The 14,322-nt window shown below is 38.2% G+C and overlaps 1 protein-coding gene across 2 annotated transcripts in view; it reads left to right on the forward strand.

The window, feature by feature from the left end:
- Positions 1-14,322, forward strand: part of srrm3 (serine/arginine repetitive matrix 3) — a 92,874-nt gene that overhangs the window by 64,516 nt on the left and 14,036 nt on the right. For both annotated transcript variants that reach the window (XM_058776501.1, XM_058776502.1), the window contains exons 7-10: positions 1,297-1,332; positions 2,029-2,079; positions 3,808-3,915; positions 5,312-5,492. In XM_058776501.1, the coding sequence (XP_058632484.1) occupies positions 1,297-1,332; positions 2,029-2,079; positions 3,808-3,915; positions 5,312-5,492 (376 nt within the window). The remainder of the gene's footprint in view (positions 1-1,296; positions 1,333-2,028; positions 2,080-3,807; positions 3,916-5,311; positions 5,493-14,322) is intronic.

A 14,322-nucleotide genomic window follows, 5' to 3' on the forward strand; every position in this document is an offset into this window, starting at 1 on the left:
TGTGTGCAATAAAAGTTATTTATATTTTAATCATTTTTATATAAATATAATATATAAATAATATTTATAATATGATTAACACACTTGGTGTAGATACCAACATGCTGCATATTCCTCCAATTCAATGCAGTCTTCTCTGTACAGGACAGATCATTTTTATTCGTCTCACGTTACCCTGACGGCTTTATTACAGCTTTCTTCTCTCCTGCCTTTTTTCCTATTTCAAGAAAACATGACAGGACTGACAGATGCTTGGGTGCTTGTGTATATGTTTGTGTCAGATGTATATAATAGCGAACACACTGCGGAAACGTGGATCCTTGTGTAGATGTCTTATCACAGCAGCTTCGATACTATCAGACTGTGTGTGAGGGGAAAAAGTGTGAAAGAGAGTTAGAAATTGAGCATAGACAGTCAAGTATTTCTCTTTTCAGTATAAATTGAGCAAAGAGGTGAAAATGTGGTATATGTATTCTGTGTTAAATCACTCAAAAAATCTGCAAAAGACTCAAAATCTTCCAACTAAGGCAAAAGTCGGTAAGACAGATGTATTTTAACCATTGTTTTTAACACAACATAAAAATATATGGATATTGAAACCACATTTAAAAATGAATGTCACTGCATTAGATATATAATATCATTTAAATGCCACATCATCTTTTCTTTTCACTAATGCCACTTTTCTTCATTATTTTTGCTCAGTGTCTTTTAATCAGCTGGTATTTGTTTGATTTGTAGTGGATGTCTGAAGTCAGTTATTCTTGATTTATTAATGGGCAACAACACAAGATACATTGTTTTATCATTTCAAACCAAACAAACTTATTTTTGTCAAGTATTTTGTTTGAAAAGCATGACCGTGCGTCTTTCTTAACTAGTGCATCCGGTTCCTGGATCGACATTTCGCTTGGTAATGTTAGGCAGTTTTGATTTATATGCTGTTTAATGTTTGATGATTGCATCATTTTACAATAATTTGTTTCTGCTTCTTCTTCACATGTGCTTTGATCCAGAGATTCGGTACTCTTTCAGAAGATGTGTAATAGCAACTACTACCATATAACAATGAAAACACAGAAAGTCAGAAACTTCCATCAATGGCGGGGAAAGAGTTAACAATAAATGGCTTTTATATTCCAGTATCTAATGCATGACATCCAGACATTTAAGTCTGACTTCAGTGTCCAAATACTGAATGCTGAAGCCTAAAACTACCAAATCTACTCATATAAACAGCAGCAGTTTTCTGGTAGTCATAATCTGATATCTAACCCAACATTTCCTTTGTGTCAGGTCCACATCTGGCTCAAGGAGGAAGAGGAGACACAGGTAAACACTGAGCTACCCTAAGATCCTTTAGATTTTATGGTTTGGGAACTGTGCTGGATTAGTTTTGCAGAGCCAACATCCACTTTACAGTTTTTTTCAAGAGCCATCCATTGACATGTAAAGTGACCTGTCACAATTCATTTTGCTTGTATGTGCTGTTTAGGGGTGGATAAATCAAAAACCGATGATACTGCAGTAGTAGACTGACCTAGAAAACACTCGTTCAATAGCAGTCTCTTTGAATAGTTGTACAAACAAAACTGAAGAAAATAGCATAAACGTAATAAGTATTGATCATTTCACAGACATCACTCAGAAAACAAGGCAGAATATGCAGTTCTGCTTATAGACGTCTATACTCTAAGAAAAAAGGTACAAAAGCTGTCATCTTTGAAAAAGGTACACCTTTGCACTCTATTTACCCCAAAAGAGTGCATATTAGTACCTTAAAAGTACATGTTAGTACCTGAACTGTACATATTAGTACATAAATGGTGCTTTATAGTACCTTTTGGAAAGGTACTATGACAACCTTTGTACCTTTTTTTCTGAGATTTCTGAGAGTATCAGAAGTGGTCACTGAAGCAGTGACATAATTTAAGATAATTCTGTTTTGATTTTAAGATTTTAATGCTCCACACATAAGCTCTAAATTCAATTCTTATTTAGTTATATGTGTTTGTTTTCTCCTTTCAGATCTGGGAGCCCCAAAAACAAACACAAAGACAAGAGCAAACAGAAGAAGAGGTGAGGGACATTTATTCTGCTGTTTGCTTTTCTAAAAATGCTCAGTGTTCAGAATTATGCTTTCATGCATCATAATGCTTGACAAAGAAAACCCGTTGCACTGATTACAGAGTTTAATGATTTAATGATATTATTGATTTAATTATATTATTGTTCTAAGCAATCAGAGTTGTGATTTTTCACTTGGGATAGTAAGCAAGCAGGCAGCAACCATCTAGAAAAACTTAGCAATTACCTATCACTGACAACCACTTTTTAACATTTTAAAAACTACATAGCAACGCCCTGGCAACCATCTAGAATGCCACAATAACCACTAAGCCATTCAACTACATAGAACATTTTAACAACCACATAGAAACACCCAGGCAACCACCCACAACACCCTAGAAATCACCTAGAACACTTCAGCAATGCACTGACATCCAGAACAAACAGAATCAGACAATTTTTTGTAACTAAATAGCAACACCCTGGCAACCACCCACAACACCCTAGTAACCATCTAGAACACCCTGGAAACCACCTAGCAATGCTGTCAACTGAATTTTTGAGCAACCACATAGCAACACCGGCAATCACCCACAACACCCTAGTAACCATCTAAAATGCCATAGTAATTATCTAGCATTGCACTGAGAGTCACTCAGAACATTTTAGCAAATGCATAGCAACACCCCAGCAACCGCCCACAACACCCTAGTATTCACCTAGTAATGCTACTAATGCATTACAACACCCTAGTAACCATTTAAAACTCCCTAACAATTGCAACACCCTGGCAACCACCCACAAAAAAACGGTCTAAAACACCCTAGTAACCACATATCAATGCCTTGACAACCACTCAGAACCTTTTAGCAACTGCATAGCAACACACTGGCAACCACCCACAACACCCCAGTGACAATTTAATGCACCATAGTAACCATCTAGCAATGTACTGACAACCACTTGGCAACACTCAGAACATTTTACCAACTGCATAGCAACACCTTGGCAACCACCCACAAGAAACCGCCTAAAACACCCTAGTAACCACCTAGCAATATCTTGACAACCACTCAGAACTATTTAGCGACTGCATAGCAACACCCCAGTAACTGCCAACAGCACCCTAGTAACCACCTTGCAATGCACTGAAAACTGCATAGCAACACCCTGGCAACTGCCCCCAACACTCTAATAACCATTTAAAACTCCCTAGCAATGCCTTGACAAAACTCAGAACATTTTAGCAAACACGTAGCAACACCCTGGCAACCACCCACAAAAAACAGACTAAAACACCCTAGTAAGCACCTAGCAATGCATTGACAACCACTCAGAACTTTTTAGCAACTGCGTAGCAACACCCTTTCAAACAACCTACAACACCACAGTGACCGTCTAAAGCACCAGAGTAATCATTAAGTAATTCACTGTAAACCAGCTGAAACATTTTAGCAAATGCATAGCAACATGCTGGCCACCACCCAGAACACCCTAGAAACCACCTACAGTAGCAATGCACTGAAAACCACTCAGAACATTTTAGCAAACACATAGCAACATCCTAGCAACCACCCACTACACCCAACACTCATACTCATGTCAGTGTAGGCCGTATGCATGGATTGTTTATGAAAGGATTGATGACGCAGACTGTGAGGTGTATGATGAAGCGGTGTGAGCGGAGTGTGTGAGTGTGTGTGGTGTGACGTGTGTTTGTGTGTGTGTGTCCCGCAGGTGTTCAGTGGAGTCTCCCAGCAGGAGTTCTCAGCACAGAGGCAGCTGCTGTAGTTCCCGCAGCGGATCCGTCTCCTCCACCGCCAGCGTCTCCAAATCACCCAGCAGGTGCGGCTTATATTCGGCCTCTTATCTCCATTTCACAGGCCCTCCGACAAACCTCCTCTAACAAACATTTACTGTGGTGAACATAGTTTCTGCCAAAATACCATGGTTACTACAATAAGACTGTGGTAATGTGGTGTTAGTCAGCACTGTCATCACAGAAAGGGAATGAATCACTATGACAGAAAGACAGAAAAGCTTCTTACACTCTTTGAAGGAGAGCCATAGTCATTTATTATGACTTTACTGCACTAACTGTGTAAGGACCTACACTACATTTGAACATTTCAAAGCACAAGGCTGCATTTATTTGATAAAAAAATACAATAATATTGTGAAATAATATTACAGTTTAAAATAACTGTTTTCTATGTGAATATATTTTAAAATGTAATTTATTCCAATGATCAAATCTGAATTTTCAGCATCATTACTCCAGTCTTCAGTGTCACATGATCCTTCAGAAATCATTCTAATATGCTGATTTGCTGCTCAAGAAACATTACTGATTATTATCAGTGTTGAAAAGATTGCTGCTTCATATTTTTGTTGAAACCATGATTCGTTTTATTTTTCAGGATTCTTTGATGAATAGAAATCTCAGAAAAACAGCATTTTTTAAAATAGATATATTTTGTAACATAAATGTATTCGTTATCAATTTGTGCTTGCTGAATAAAAGTATTAATTTCTTCTTAAAAAATGGAAATATCAGAAATGTGATTTTCAGAATATTTTTTTTCCCTCCTGCAAGTATTTTTTTGTTGTTGTTTTAAAGCATCTGCAATTTTTGTTAATTCAGTTTTAAAATCCCAATTGATCAAATTTTAAACTTTTAAACAACCTGCAGTATGATAAGCAACAAAATTAAAAATAGCATTTCATGTCAAAACAGTTGCCAATCCCTGGACTATAGTTTATTATACGTGGTACACAACAAATACACTGCAAAAAATATTTTCTTTCACAGTATTTTTATCAGTACAACTATCTAAGCATTCTTAACATACTTCAGTAGCAAAATTATATAAGGTTTATAGTCTGATCTTGTTTTCTGAAATTATCAAAGTCAAGTGAGTTTATACTTAAAACAAGAAAAATATTGCCCAGTGGGGTCAGAAAAATCTACTTCATTCAAAGGGAAAACAAGTTTTATTTTTCTTACTCCATTGGTAGACATTTGTTACTATTTAAAGCCACTTATTTTTAATAAATCTTTCAGAAAATAATACTTTATATCTTGTCATTTTGCTTCTCAAATAAATGTCTTCATTTAAGAATGTGTAGATATTTTACTGAAAAATACTGAATAAGAAAATGATTTTCAGCAGTGCACTGCCATTGTACTTGTGAGTGAAGCACTAAACTCAATCCTTTCCAATCTGACCTCTCAAACCAGATCAAGTGCAAAGTGCAGGAACGACAGGCACAAACAGGAAGGAAGTCACCCCAGCCACAGCCCACTGCCGTCCCCCAGCACTGACCAGCCAATCACGTGGCAGAATGGGAACCACAGCGTCCGTGTACGCAATGGCAAAGATTCAGGAGCCAATCACACGGAGGGGAATAAAGGGAACGATGTATGTAGTCTCCTCTACTTTACCTTCATCTGTTTCCTCTGCCGTTATAATCCTAATAATCCTACAAACACTCTCTCACACACACACACACACACACACACACGCCAACTGATTCAGTCATATCTGTGTGAGTTGACTCTAAATCTCTTTTCCCTCTTTGGCTCCATTTTGTGAGTTTTTCTGTTCTCAAGCCATTTATGTGTTTGTTGGGAAGGGTTTTTGTTTTGTCGAGACAGATGTCCATCATTTTTCTTTCTGTAATAATGTCATGCTTTATTTCACGCACAAGTCATGTTGACTTTTTCATTTCTAGAAAGAGAATGAATGGAAATATTGAGGATCCATTTAAAAGTTTTTTTCTTACAGTGGAAACTAAAATACAACCAATTGTTAAACATGGAGACACCAGCTCCATCCCGAAGGCATCCCGAACTGACGGTTGTGGCATCTTGCAACAATTTTTTTACATAAAGCATCTATTATTGCTAATAATTTAATAGCTGGTGTTGGATAACATCCCATGAAAGAGACATTTGATGCCTCAACCAGATTAATTATAGATATTTTGGTAACAATTTAGCTTCATTTGTTAACATTAGTTAACTAAATTAGTTAACATGAACTAACAATGAACAAAGTAAATGGGTGCCGTCAGAATGAGAGTCCAAACAGCTGATAAAAACATCACAGTAGTAATCCACACAACTCCAGTCCATCAATTAACATCTCTAGAAGCCAAAAGCTGTGTTTTTGTAAGAAACAAATCCATTGTTATGGACGTTTTGAATTCAAACCGACTAAAATACAAATCCATAATAGCGCTTCCTCCAGTGAAAAAGTCCATCTCCTGTTTTCTCTCACAACCACCCATATATTTGTTTAGAACTGTTTTGGACTGTTTTTACTTGTAAACAGTGCTTGATCTGTGCAGATTTCTCTCCTGATTCAGATTAGATGACTTTTCAGTGGAGAAAGCAAGGTAACACTTTCTTTCGATAGTCCACTTTAGACATTGTACTAACAGTAAGTAACTTTGCATCAACTAGCATTCATTAGAGCATTAGTAGACTGTCTGCTTAATATCTTCTATCACTTCATTTTGATGGGTCCACAACATACTGACTATGAGAAACTTTGCAAGTATATGTCATTGTCAACTTATTCTACTAACCCTAAACCTAAACTAAAAGTCTATTCTGAGAGTTAGTAGACATGTAGTTGCAAATGAATGAGAATTAGTTGACATGTAGTTGCAAAGTTACTTATAGTTAGTAGAATGTCTAAAGTGAACTATCAAAATAAAGTGTAACCGAAAGCAATACTATGGATAGAGGACTTGTATATTAGCCGGAAACAATGGTTTGAAGTTAAAACGTCAGCTTTTGTTTACAAAAACACAGCTTCGGCTTCACAAGATGTTAATTGATGGACTGGAGTGGTGTAGATTACTTGTAGATTATTGTGATGTTTTTATCAGCTGTTTGGACTCTCATTCTGACGGCACCCATTCACTGCAGAGCATCCATTGCTGAGCAACTGATGGAATGCAACAAATGCATTAACTTGTGTTAACAAATGAGACCTTGTAAGTGTTACCGCTATTTTGAATATCAGTCTAAATTTCACATATAAATCATATACAAACACGTTTTGTTTTGTATGTTTTTCTTATCTTGTACATTTTATTGTATACCAGAAAATGTCAGCGCAGTATATTCAAAGACAGTGAGGAGGAATTAATTGTTTTATATAGTAATAACACCACATTAATTGCATTTGTGCTGAAAAGAATGACAACAATGTAATTTAAATATGCATGACATATTTTGTATGTATTCATACAGTCACACAGTGTCTAATACGGCCACAAGACGTCAATTATTCAGCTAATCTTTGACCTGTGTTTGGAGAGATAGCAGATATCTGGTCATACTTACTTTGCATGCAGTTTTTCAGAAGTTCTCATGCTCTCTTTCTCTCTCCTTTCATTTGCTGAATTCATCCCTCTGTTTTGTTGATTTCTTGACCTCTATGAATTCACATGATCTCTTCCCACAAATAAATGCCCAAACTTTTCTGTCTTGTTTGTGTAAAAAGCACTCATATGATTTGGAACTGGACCGAGTAGATTAAATGGGTATGTCTACTAGTTTTTCTTGTCAATACAGTTGAAACTCTCATTTTCTGCTCAGTTTTACCGTAGCACCCTTTTCCAGATGTGTATCAGGTGTTCAAAGAGCCGATGATCTGTGACCTGCAATCAGATCGTCCCTTATTATTGATCATTTTCTGTAATGTAAGGTGAAGAACTGTTAATCAAGAGATGGTTTTCATTGACCAATACCTCAGACGCTTTTAGCCAATCAGCTGTCATTCCTGGTTCTGCTGAGAGGATGAATGAGTCTGAATGTTACAATCACGGATAGAAAATATGTGGATGCTGCATTTGGCTGATCTGGATTTGTCATTAGCACCGCCATCTTGGAAAGGTCAATGGATTGAAACATTGTATAGTCCTTTATAAATAGTGTTCTTCAATTCATGGAGTGTGTTTCAGATTAGGAATGTACAATTACAATAAAATGTATTATTATTATTAATATTATGGTTAACAATTAAAAAAATATATTATTATTTTTAAATTGATATAATAATCATAGTAATAATAATAATTATTGTTGTTGTTATTATATCCATAAAACATCATATTTTTGTTCATTGTTCATGGCCTCATAGCTTTAATTTTAAACTTCAAACAGTCAGAGCTCTATGATGATAAATTGTTGACCAACAATTTTTTTTTCTTATTTTTGTTCTTAATGTTCTTAACAACTTTTCTGCCACTAAAAAAAAAAAAAAAAACTGACATTGTTGGGTAATTGAAGAAATGCCAGTTTGGACATTACGATTTTGTATGGCTATGTTTGTTACTATATCTAAAAACCTATGTTTGTTCATTTTATTTATTTATGGCCTTATAGCTTTAATTAGAAACTTTAAGCAGTCAGAGCTCTATAATAACTGTGCAGAGTGTTTTATCAGTACTCATTTTGTTACATCTGCAACAAGCAGAATATAATTCTTATATTGACCTTTCCAGTATGGTGGACATGCTGATGTATTGTGGTAATAAGAATGGTTGCCGATTCGATTATGCTTGTAAATACCAATATGAGAGTAATTCTGCTGAAATCATTCCCCCAAATTTTCGTCCAAAACCAACATAGAAAATGCAAAAAATGGCGTTTGGGCCTGTTAATGCGGCATCAATATCTGTGGTCACAACAGCCTACAGATTCATGAATTCTCTCTTGGGTAAAGGCTGACAAATCTCCACTGACAAGGGCCGGTTCAGTGCCATTGGTGATTTCAGATGGTTTTCATTGACATGGTTTCTAATGCTCACTTTTCACTAGCACTTGCTATGTATAAATATACATTCTTATAGTGTAACTAGGTGTTTGTTTCCTTCCTGTCAACATTTGAGTGGTGTAATGTACGTCTAGATGTTTGACAGGGACAAACTGACGCTCTGTAAACATTAGCCGACAGCAAACTACACTAACTAGGGTCATTTAGTAAAGTTGTTACACTAAAAGGGACCCAAGCCATTTGGATTCTCTTCCTAAGCGAATGTGGCATCTTTGCATCCTTTGTGAAAGACTTTTGACAATTGCTGAGAGCAAAAATCTACTTTTAGTTTTAGCAAGTGCCAACAAACGAGCACTAAATTCTCATTGCGCAGACCGATCGATAACGATACGGCTTAACGAACGTGACTGGGGTCCCTTTGAGATGTTAGTCGTCCATCCTAGAAGTGACCACCCTCCACCCAACACCCCTCTCCCTTCACCCGTTCATTTGTGCTGTCCGTTGTCCCGACATGCTTTCTCTTTTCCCATTAAACCACATTGCGCATGCATGGCCATCGATATTTACGTTCCTTCTAGCAAATTGGATTTGTTGAGATTTTGTCGCACCCTAACGCTCCTTAACGTACGATAGAATGTGGCTGCACATGTGTCCAAGCGAAAAAGACAGCAATTCATGTAGATTGCTTTGGGGGTTTCTTATTTCTGATTCATTTCGTTTTGGGTTCTTTGTCGTTTTTGATTTTTCCTTTTGTATGTCCACTCTTTTTTTGTTTTGTTTTGCTTCGTTTTGTTGGAATTGTCTCCTTTAGTCTGTGGATCAATTATCTTAGCCTGGATACTAAAAGAATTCATTGTCTTTTTCCCATTTCGCTGCGGAGAATTTTCCTTTCTCCTTTTTGTTTTTCCTTTTTCTTCCTTTGTTTTGTTGATATTGCATACGTGTCACTGATTGAAGCGGAAGGTAGGTAACGCTCTGCCTACGCACGTGGAGAATGTGACAAGCACCCTAGCTTGACATCAGTGTCTCTCTCTCTTTTTCTCTTTGTTTATCTGAGGAAAACCAAAGGTTGGCGGGTTGTTTTTCATTGTTTTCCTTTTAGAACTGTTTGCTCTATTTTCATTCTTTTTTTTGTTTCAATCTGAAATCTACCTTTGCTTTCATGCTTCAGTCTTCAGTACACTGCCCTCCCCACAGGTCCATCTCTTGTCTGCGTTTTATTTGATTTTTCTTATTATTTTTCGGTAGAATGCATTTCCTGTCTGTGCCGCATTCCTTTTGTCTTTGGTGAAATGGTACGTGTCATATGATTTGGTCACTTTCCCTCCTTTTTATTTTTTGGATACACAAGGGCTGTTTCTGAAGTATCTGGAGTTTACGTTCATCTGTGTTAATTTTATTTATTTTTTTTATATGATATTATTATTATTATTTATTTATTTATTTTGGTTAAGTTAGTGTTTGAGGTCGATCAGAAATCCTTGCCTTCCGATGGTAATAAAAAAGAAACAGATGGATGAATAGTGTAACACATAGACAGTGCTTTGCTTAGTGTAATATTTTAGCCTCAATTTTCAATTCTGCTGTCTCAGCTGTGAAGTCTTTTTTTAAGGACCCCATGAAATCCAAATTAAAGTTTTGTGCTTTTTGGTTTACGTGTGTGAATTTCACCTGATCCATACACTGAAAATTTGGTGTAGAAACAATTTTCACTCGGATATTGCTAGTAAATTACACAACCATCAGGTAACATATTAAATTGAATGTGAAATTTTGATTAGATCATATTGCACCTCAAAATCAAAAAGAAAAATAAATAAATATGTATGTATGTATGTATGTATATATATAAATTATATATTTTATATATGTGATGTATTTTCAACACTTTTTGAAAATTTTATAGTACATCCACCCATCTATTCATCATTATCTGGGACTGGGTCGCAGTGGCAGCAGGCTGAGTAAGGACACCCATACGTCCTTTTCCCTGGCCACTTCCTCTAGCTCATCCTGGGGAATCATGAGGTGTTTCCAGGCCAGCCTAGAGATATAATCCCTGGGTCTGCCCCGGGGTCTCTTCCCAGATGGACATGCAGGAACACCTCCACCAGAAGGTGTCCAGTAGACATCTTTACCAGATGCCCGAACCACCTCAACTGGCTCCTTTCAACGCGGAGGAGTAGTGGCACTATTCCAAGTTTCTCCCGGATGTTCAAGCTTCACACCCTGTCCCTCAGGGTTAGCCCAGGCCACCTTCATTCATTTCAGCCTCTTGTACCCGTAAAACTCATTCTTTTGGTCATAACCCAAAGCTCATGACCACAGGTGAGGGTTGGAACATAGATCGACGGGTAAATCGAGAGCTTCGCCTTTAGGCTTAGCTCTCCTTTCACCACGACGGGCTGGTACAACAACTGCATTACTGCTACTCCTGTCATGCTCCAACTTACCCTCACTCGTGAACAAGACCCCGGGGTACTTGAACTCGTCCTCGAACTTGAACTTGGGGAAGCAACTCACTCCCTACCCGGAGTGGGCAATCCACCATTTTCTGGCTGAAAACCATGGCCTCAGATTTGGAGGTGCTGACCCTCATTCCAGCCGCTTGAAACCTCCCAAGTAAGCACTGAAGGTCACAGCCTGATGAAGCCATCAGCATGACATCATCTGTGAAAACCAGTGATGCCGCCCTAAGGATGATGATACACGGGGCAACATTTTGAGCAATTTTGCCGGGCAGCTTTTTATGAGACATGTTGCTTGGTAGTATAGAGCATGCATGAACCTGGATGAACCCAGAACCCCATACTCCCGGACCACCCCCCTACAGTATAAGCAATCCCGGGGAACATGGTCATAAGCATTCTTCAAATATACAAAACACATGTAGACTGGATAAACAAACTCCCATGCCCCTTCCAGGACTCCTGCCAGGGTAAAAAGCTGGTCCAATGTTCCACATCCGGGACGGAATCCGCATTGTTCCTCCAAATGAGGTTCGACAATTGGTCAGATTCTCCTTTCCGGTACTCTGGCATAGGATTTCCCAGGCAGGCTGAGAAGTGTGATTCCTCTATAATTGGAACACACCCTCCGGTCCCCTTTTTAAAAAAATGGGAACCACCACATCTGTCTGCCAATCACCAGGCACTGTCCCAGATTCCCACGCGACGTTGGACAAGTGTGTCAACCACAAAAGCCCAACTTCATCTAGGGCCTTCAGCCTCTCAGGGCGAAACTCGTCCACCCCTGGCACCTTGCCACTTCTCCTCCCACACCCTGAGTCTTTGCTTACCTGACCACTGTGGCTGCAGTTCTTCTAGCCTGCCAGTACCTGTCGGCAGAATCGGGAGACCCACAAGTCAACCAGACCCAAAAGGCCTCCTTCTTCTGCCTGACGACCTCTCTCACCGCTGATGTCCACCAGCGTGTTCTTGGGTTTGTCGCCACAACAGGCATCAACAGCAGCCATTTCCGCATTAGAGGCTTTGAACAGGTCCCACTCCGAGTCCATATCTCCAGCTGTCCCTGGGAGCAAGGAAAAGCTTCTCTGAACATGGGGAGTAGAAAATGTTCCAGACAGGATCCTCCGTCAGATGTTTCCAGTTAACCCTCACCATTTGTTTGGGTTTCCCTGGTCTGTCCGGCGGCCTCCCCTGCTATCTTATCCAACTCACCACCAGGTGGTGATCAGTTGACAGCCCTGCCACTCTCTTTACCCAAGTGTCCAGAACATAAGGACACAGGTTTGATGATACAACTAACGTAATCGATCAAAACCTTTGGCCCAAGGTGGTCTATTACCAAGTATACTTTTGAACCACCTTATGTTCGAACATGGTTTTGGTCCATGCTGAGCACAGAAGTCCAATAGCAAAACACCACATGGGTTCAGATCAGGCAGGCTGTTCCTCCCAATCACCCCCTCCATGAGCATAAAAGTACCCCTTCCAGGGCTCCACCCAAGACCTCTAAGAAGGCCAGAGACTCTGAACTGTAGTTCAGCGCATAAACACAGAACACAGTCAGAGCCTTCCCCCCTACCCCACATCATGAAGTTGCAGTGAGGCAACGCTCTCGTCTATCGGGCAAAACTCGACACAGTGACGCAGAGTCTGGGACTTCTGAGTGAGTACCTCTCACCCTGAGCGACTCCGGAGAAGGAGAGAGTCCAACCCCTATCTAGGAGTTTGGTTCCAGAGCCAGAGCTATATGTACTGTATACGTGTACCACTATTTTGTATGTAAATATAAATTGTAAAATAATGATTAATAAATATTATAAATAATAATAATATTCAATTATATAATAATAATTGATTACTACTATTATGCATATGTAATATTTTATTTATTTATCTATCCGTATTGCATTACAGTAAAGGAAGTTTGAGGTACAGTATGCTTATTTTCTAAATGAAAATATTGTATGTGAAATGTGATTTTTTTTTTTTTTTTGCATTAAAGAAAATAAGATATTGACTTAAATAGGCTTCATTGGCTTTATGCAAAATATGATTTCTTTTCTTTTTCCTTTGGTTATGGGGTGCATTATGACACAAACATGTCCTTGATAGGTTTTGGCTATTAAAATATCCCCAGTATTGTGTGTGCTACTGCAACTTTCTGTTTCAACAAGAAATGCATGAACAAAAAACAACCGCTTGTTGAGCCATTTCATGGGGTCTTTAATTCAACTGATGGATAACCCATAATGGACGTTCAGTTAAAGGTTATTACTCAGAAACTGTTGAAATGAGAGCATCCATTCGTAACACATTACAGTCACTCTTGAAGCTTTAAAACCGCACAGAAGAGTGAACCGCTGTTAAAATGCACTCAAACTGTTCGCGTTCCAGCCCACACACTGTGAGATCCGTTTGAATTTGATTTCTTTTGTGTGTCTTTTTCTCTCTTTGGTTTGATTTTCATGCATTGTTTCATACTCACTATCCAGGGAAGGGTGTTGTGTCTTTTTCTCTTGCATTTTGTGAATCTAATGATGCACTTATGTTGCCCCACTTTTCCCTTCTCTTCATACCTTACCTACTAAAGGAGGGAATACCACTTTATTGGTAAGTGGATGTTAACCAAAAGGGAGTTGAAAAACAGAATAACCTTTTAAAAAAGCTATTAAAACAGGAAATGGGTCGCTGTTCACATCTCAGCAATTGTCTGCAGGACAAAACAAATCTACAAGCAAGTTCTATTGAGTAGAAGACCAATTGTTTTCTAATTCGATTGAATCTATTCTTGTGACTCTTTATTTCGTTCCTTCCATTTCTGTGATGTTCCGTCAAGTTGTCTTTTTTTTATTTTCTAGTTTTATTTTTCACCTTTTTTGTTTGTAGCTCTTTCTGAAATTGAAAAAGTCCTCTTTCTCTTCTACTGTATATTCTCCAGTCTCTGTCGCTCTTTATATTCTCTCTAAACTTTTTTCTTTCAGAGTTTCGCA

This window comes from Onychostoma macrolepis, chromosome 05, assembly GCF_012432095.1.
Source record: "Onychostoma macrolepis isolate SWU-2019 chromosome 05, ASM1243209v1, whole genome shotgun sequence".
Taxonomy (NCBI): domain Eukaryota; kingdom Metazoa; phylum Chordata; class Actinopteri; order Cypriniformes; family Cyprinidae; genus Onychostoma; species Onychostoma macrolepis.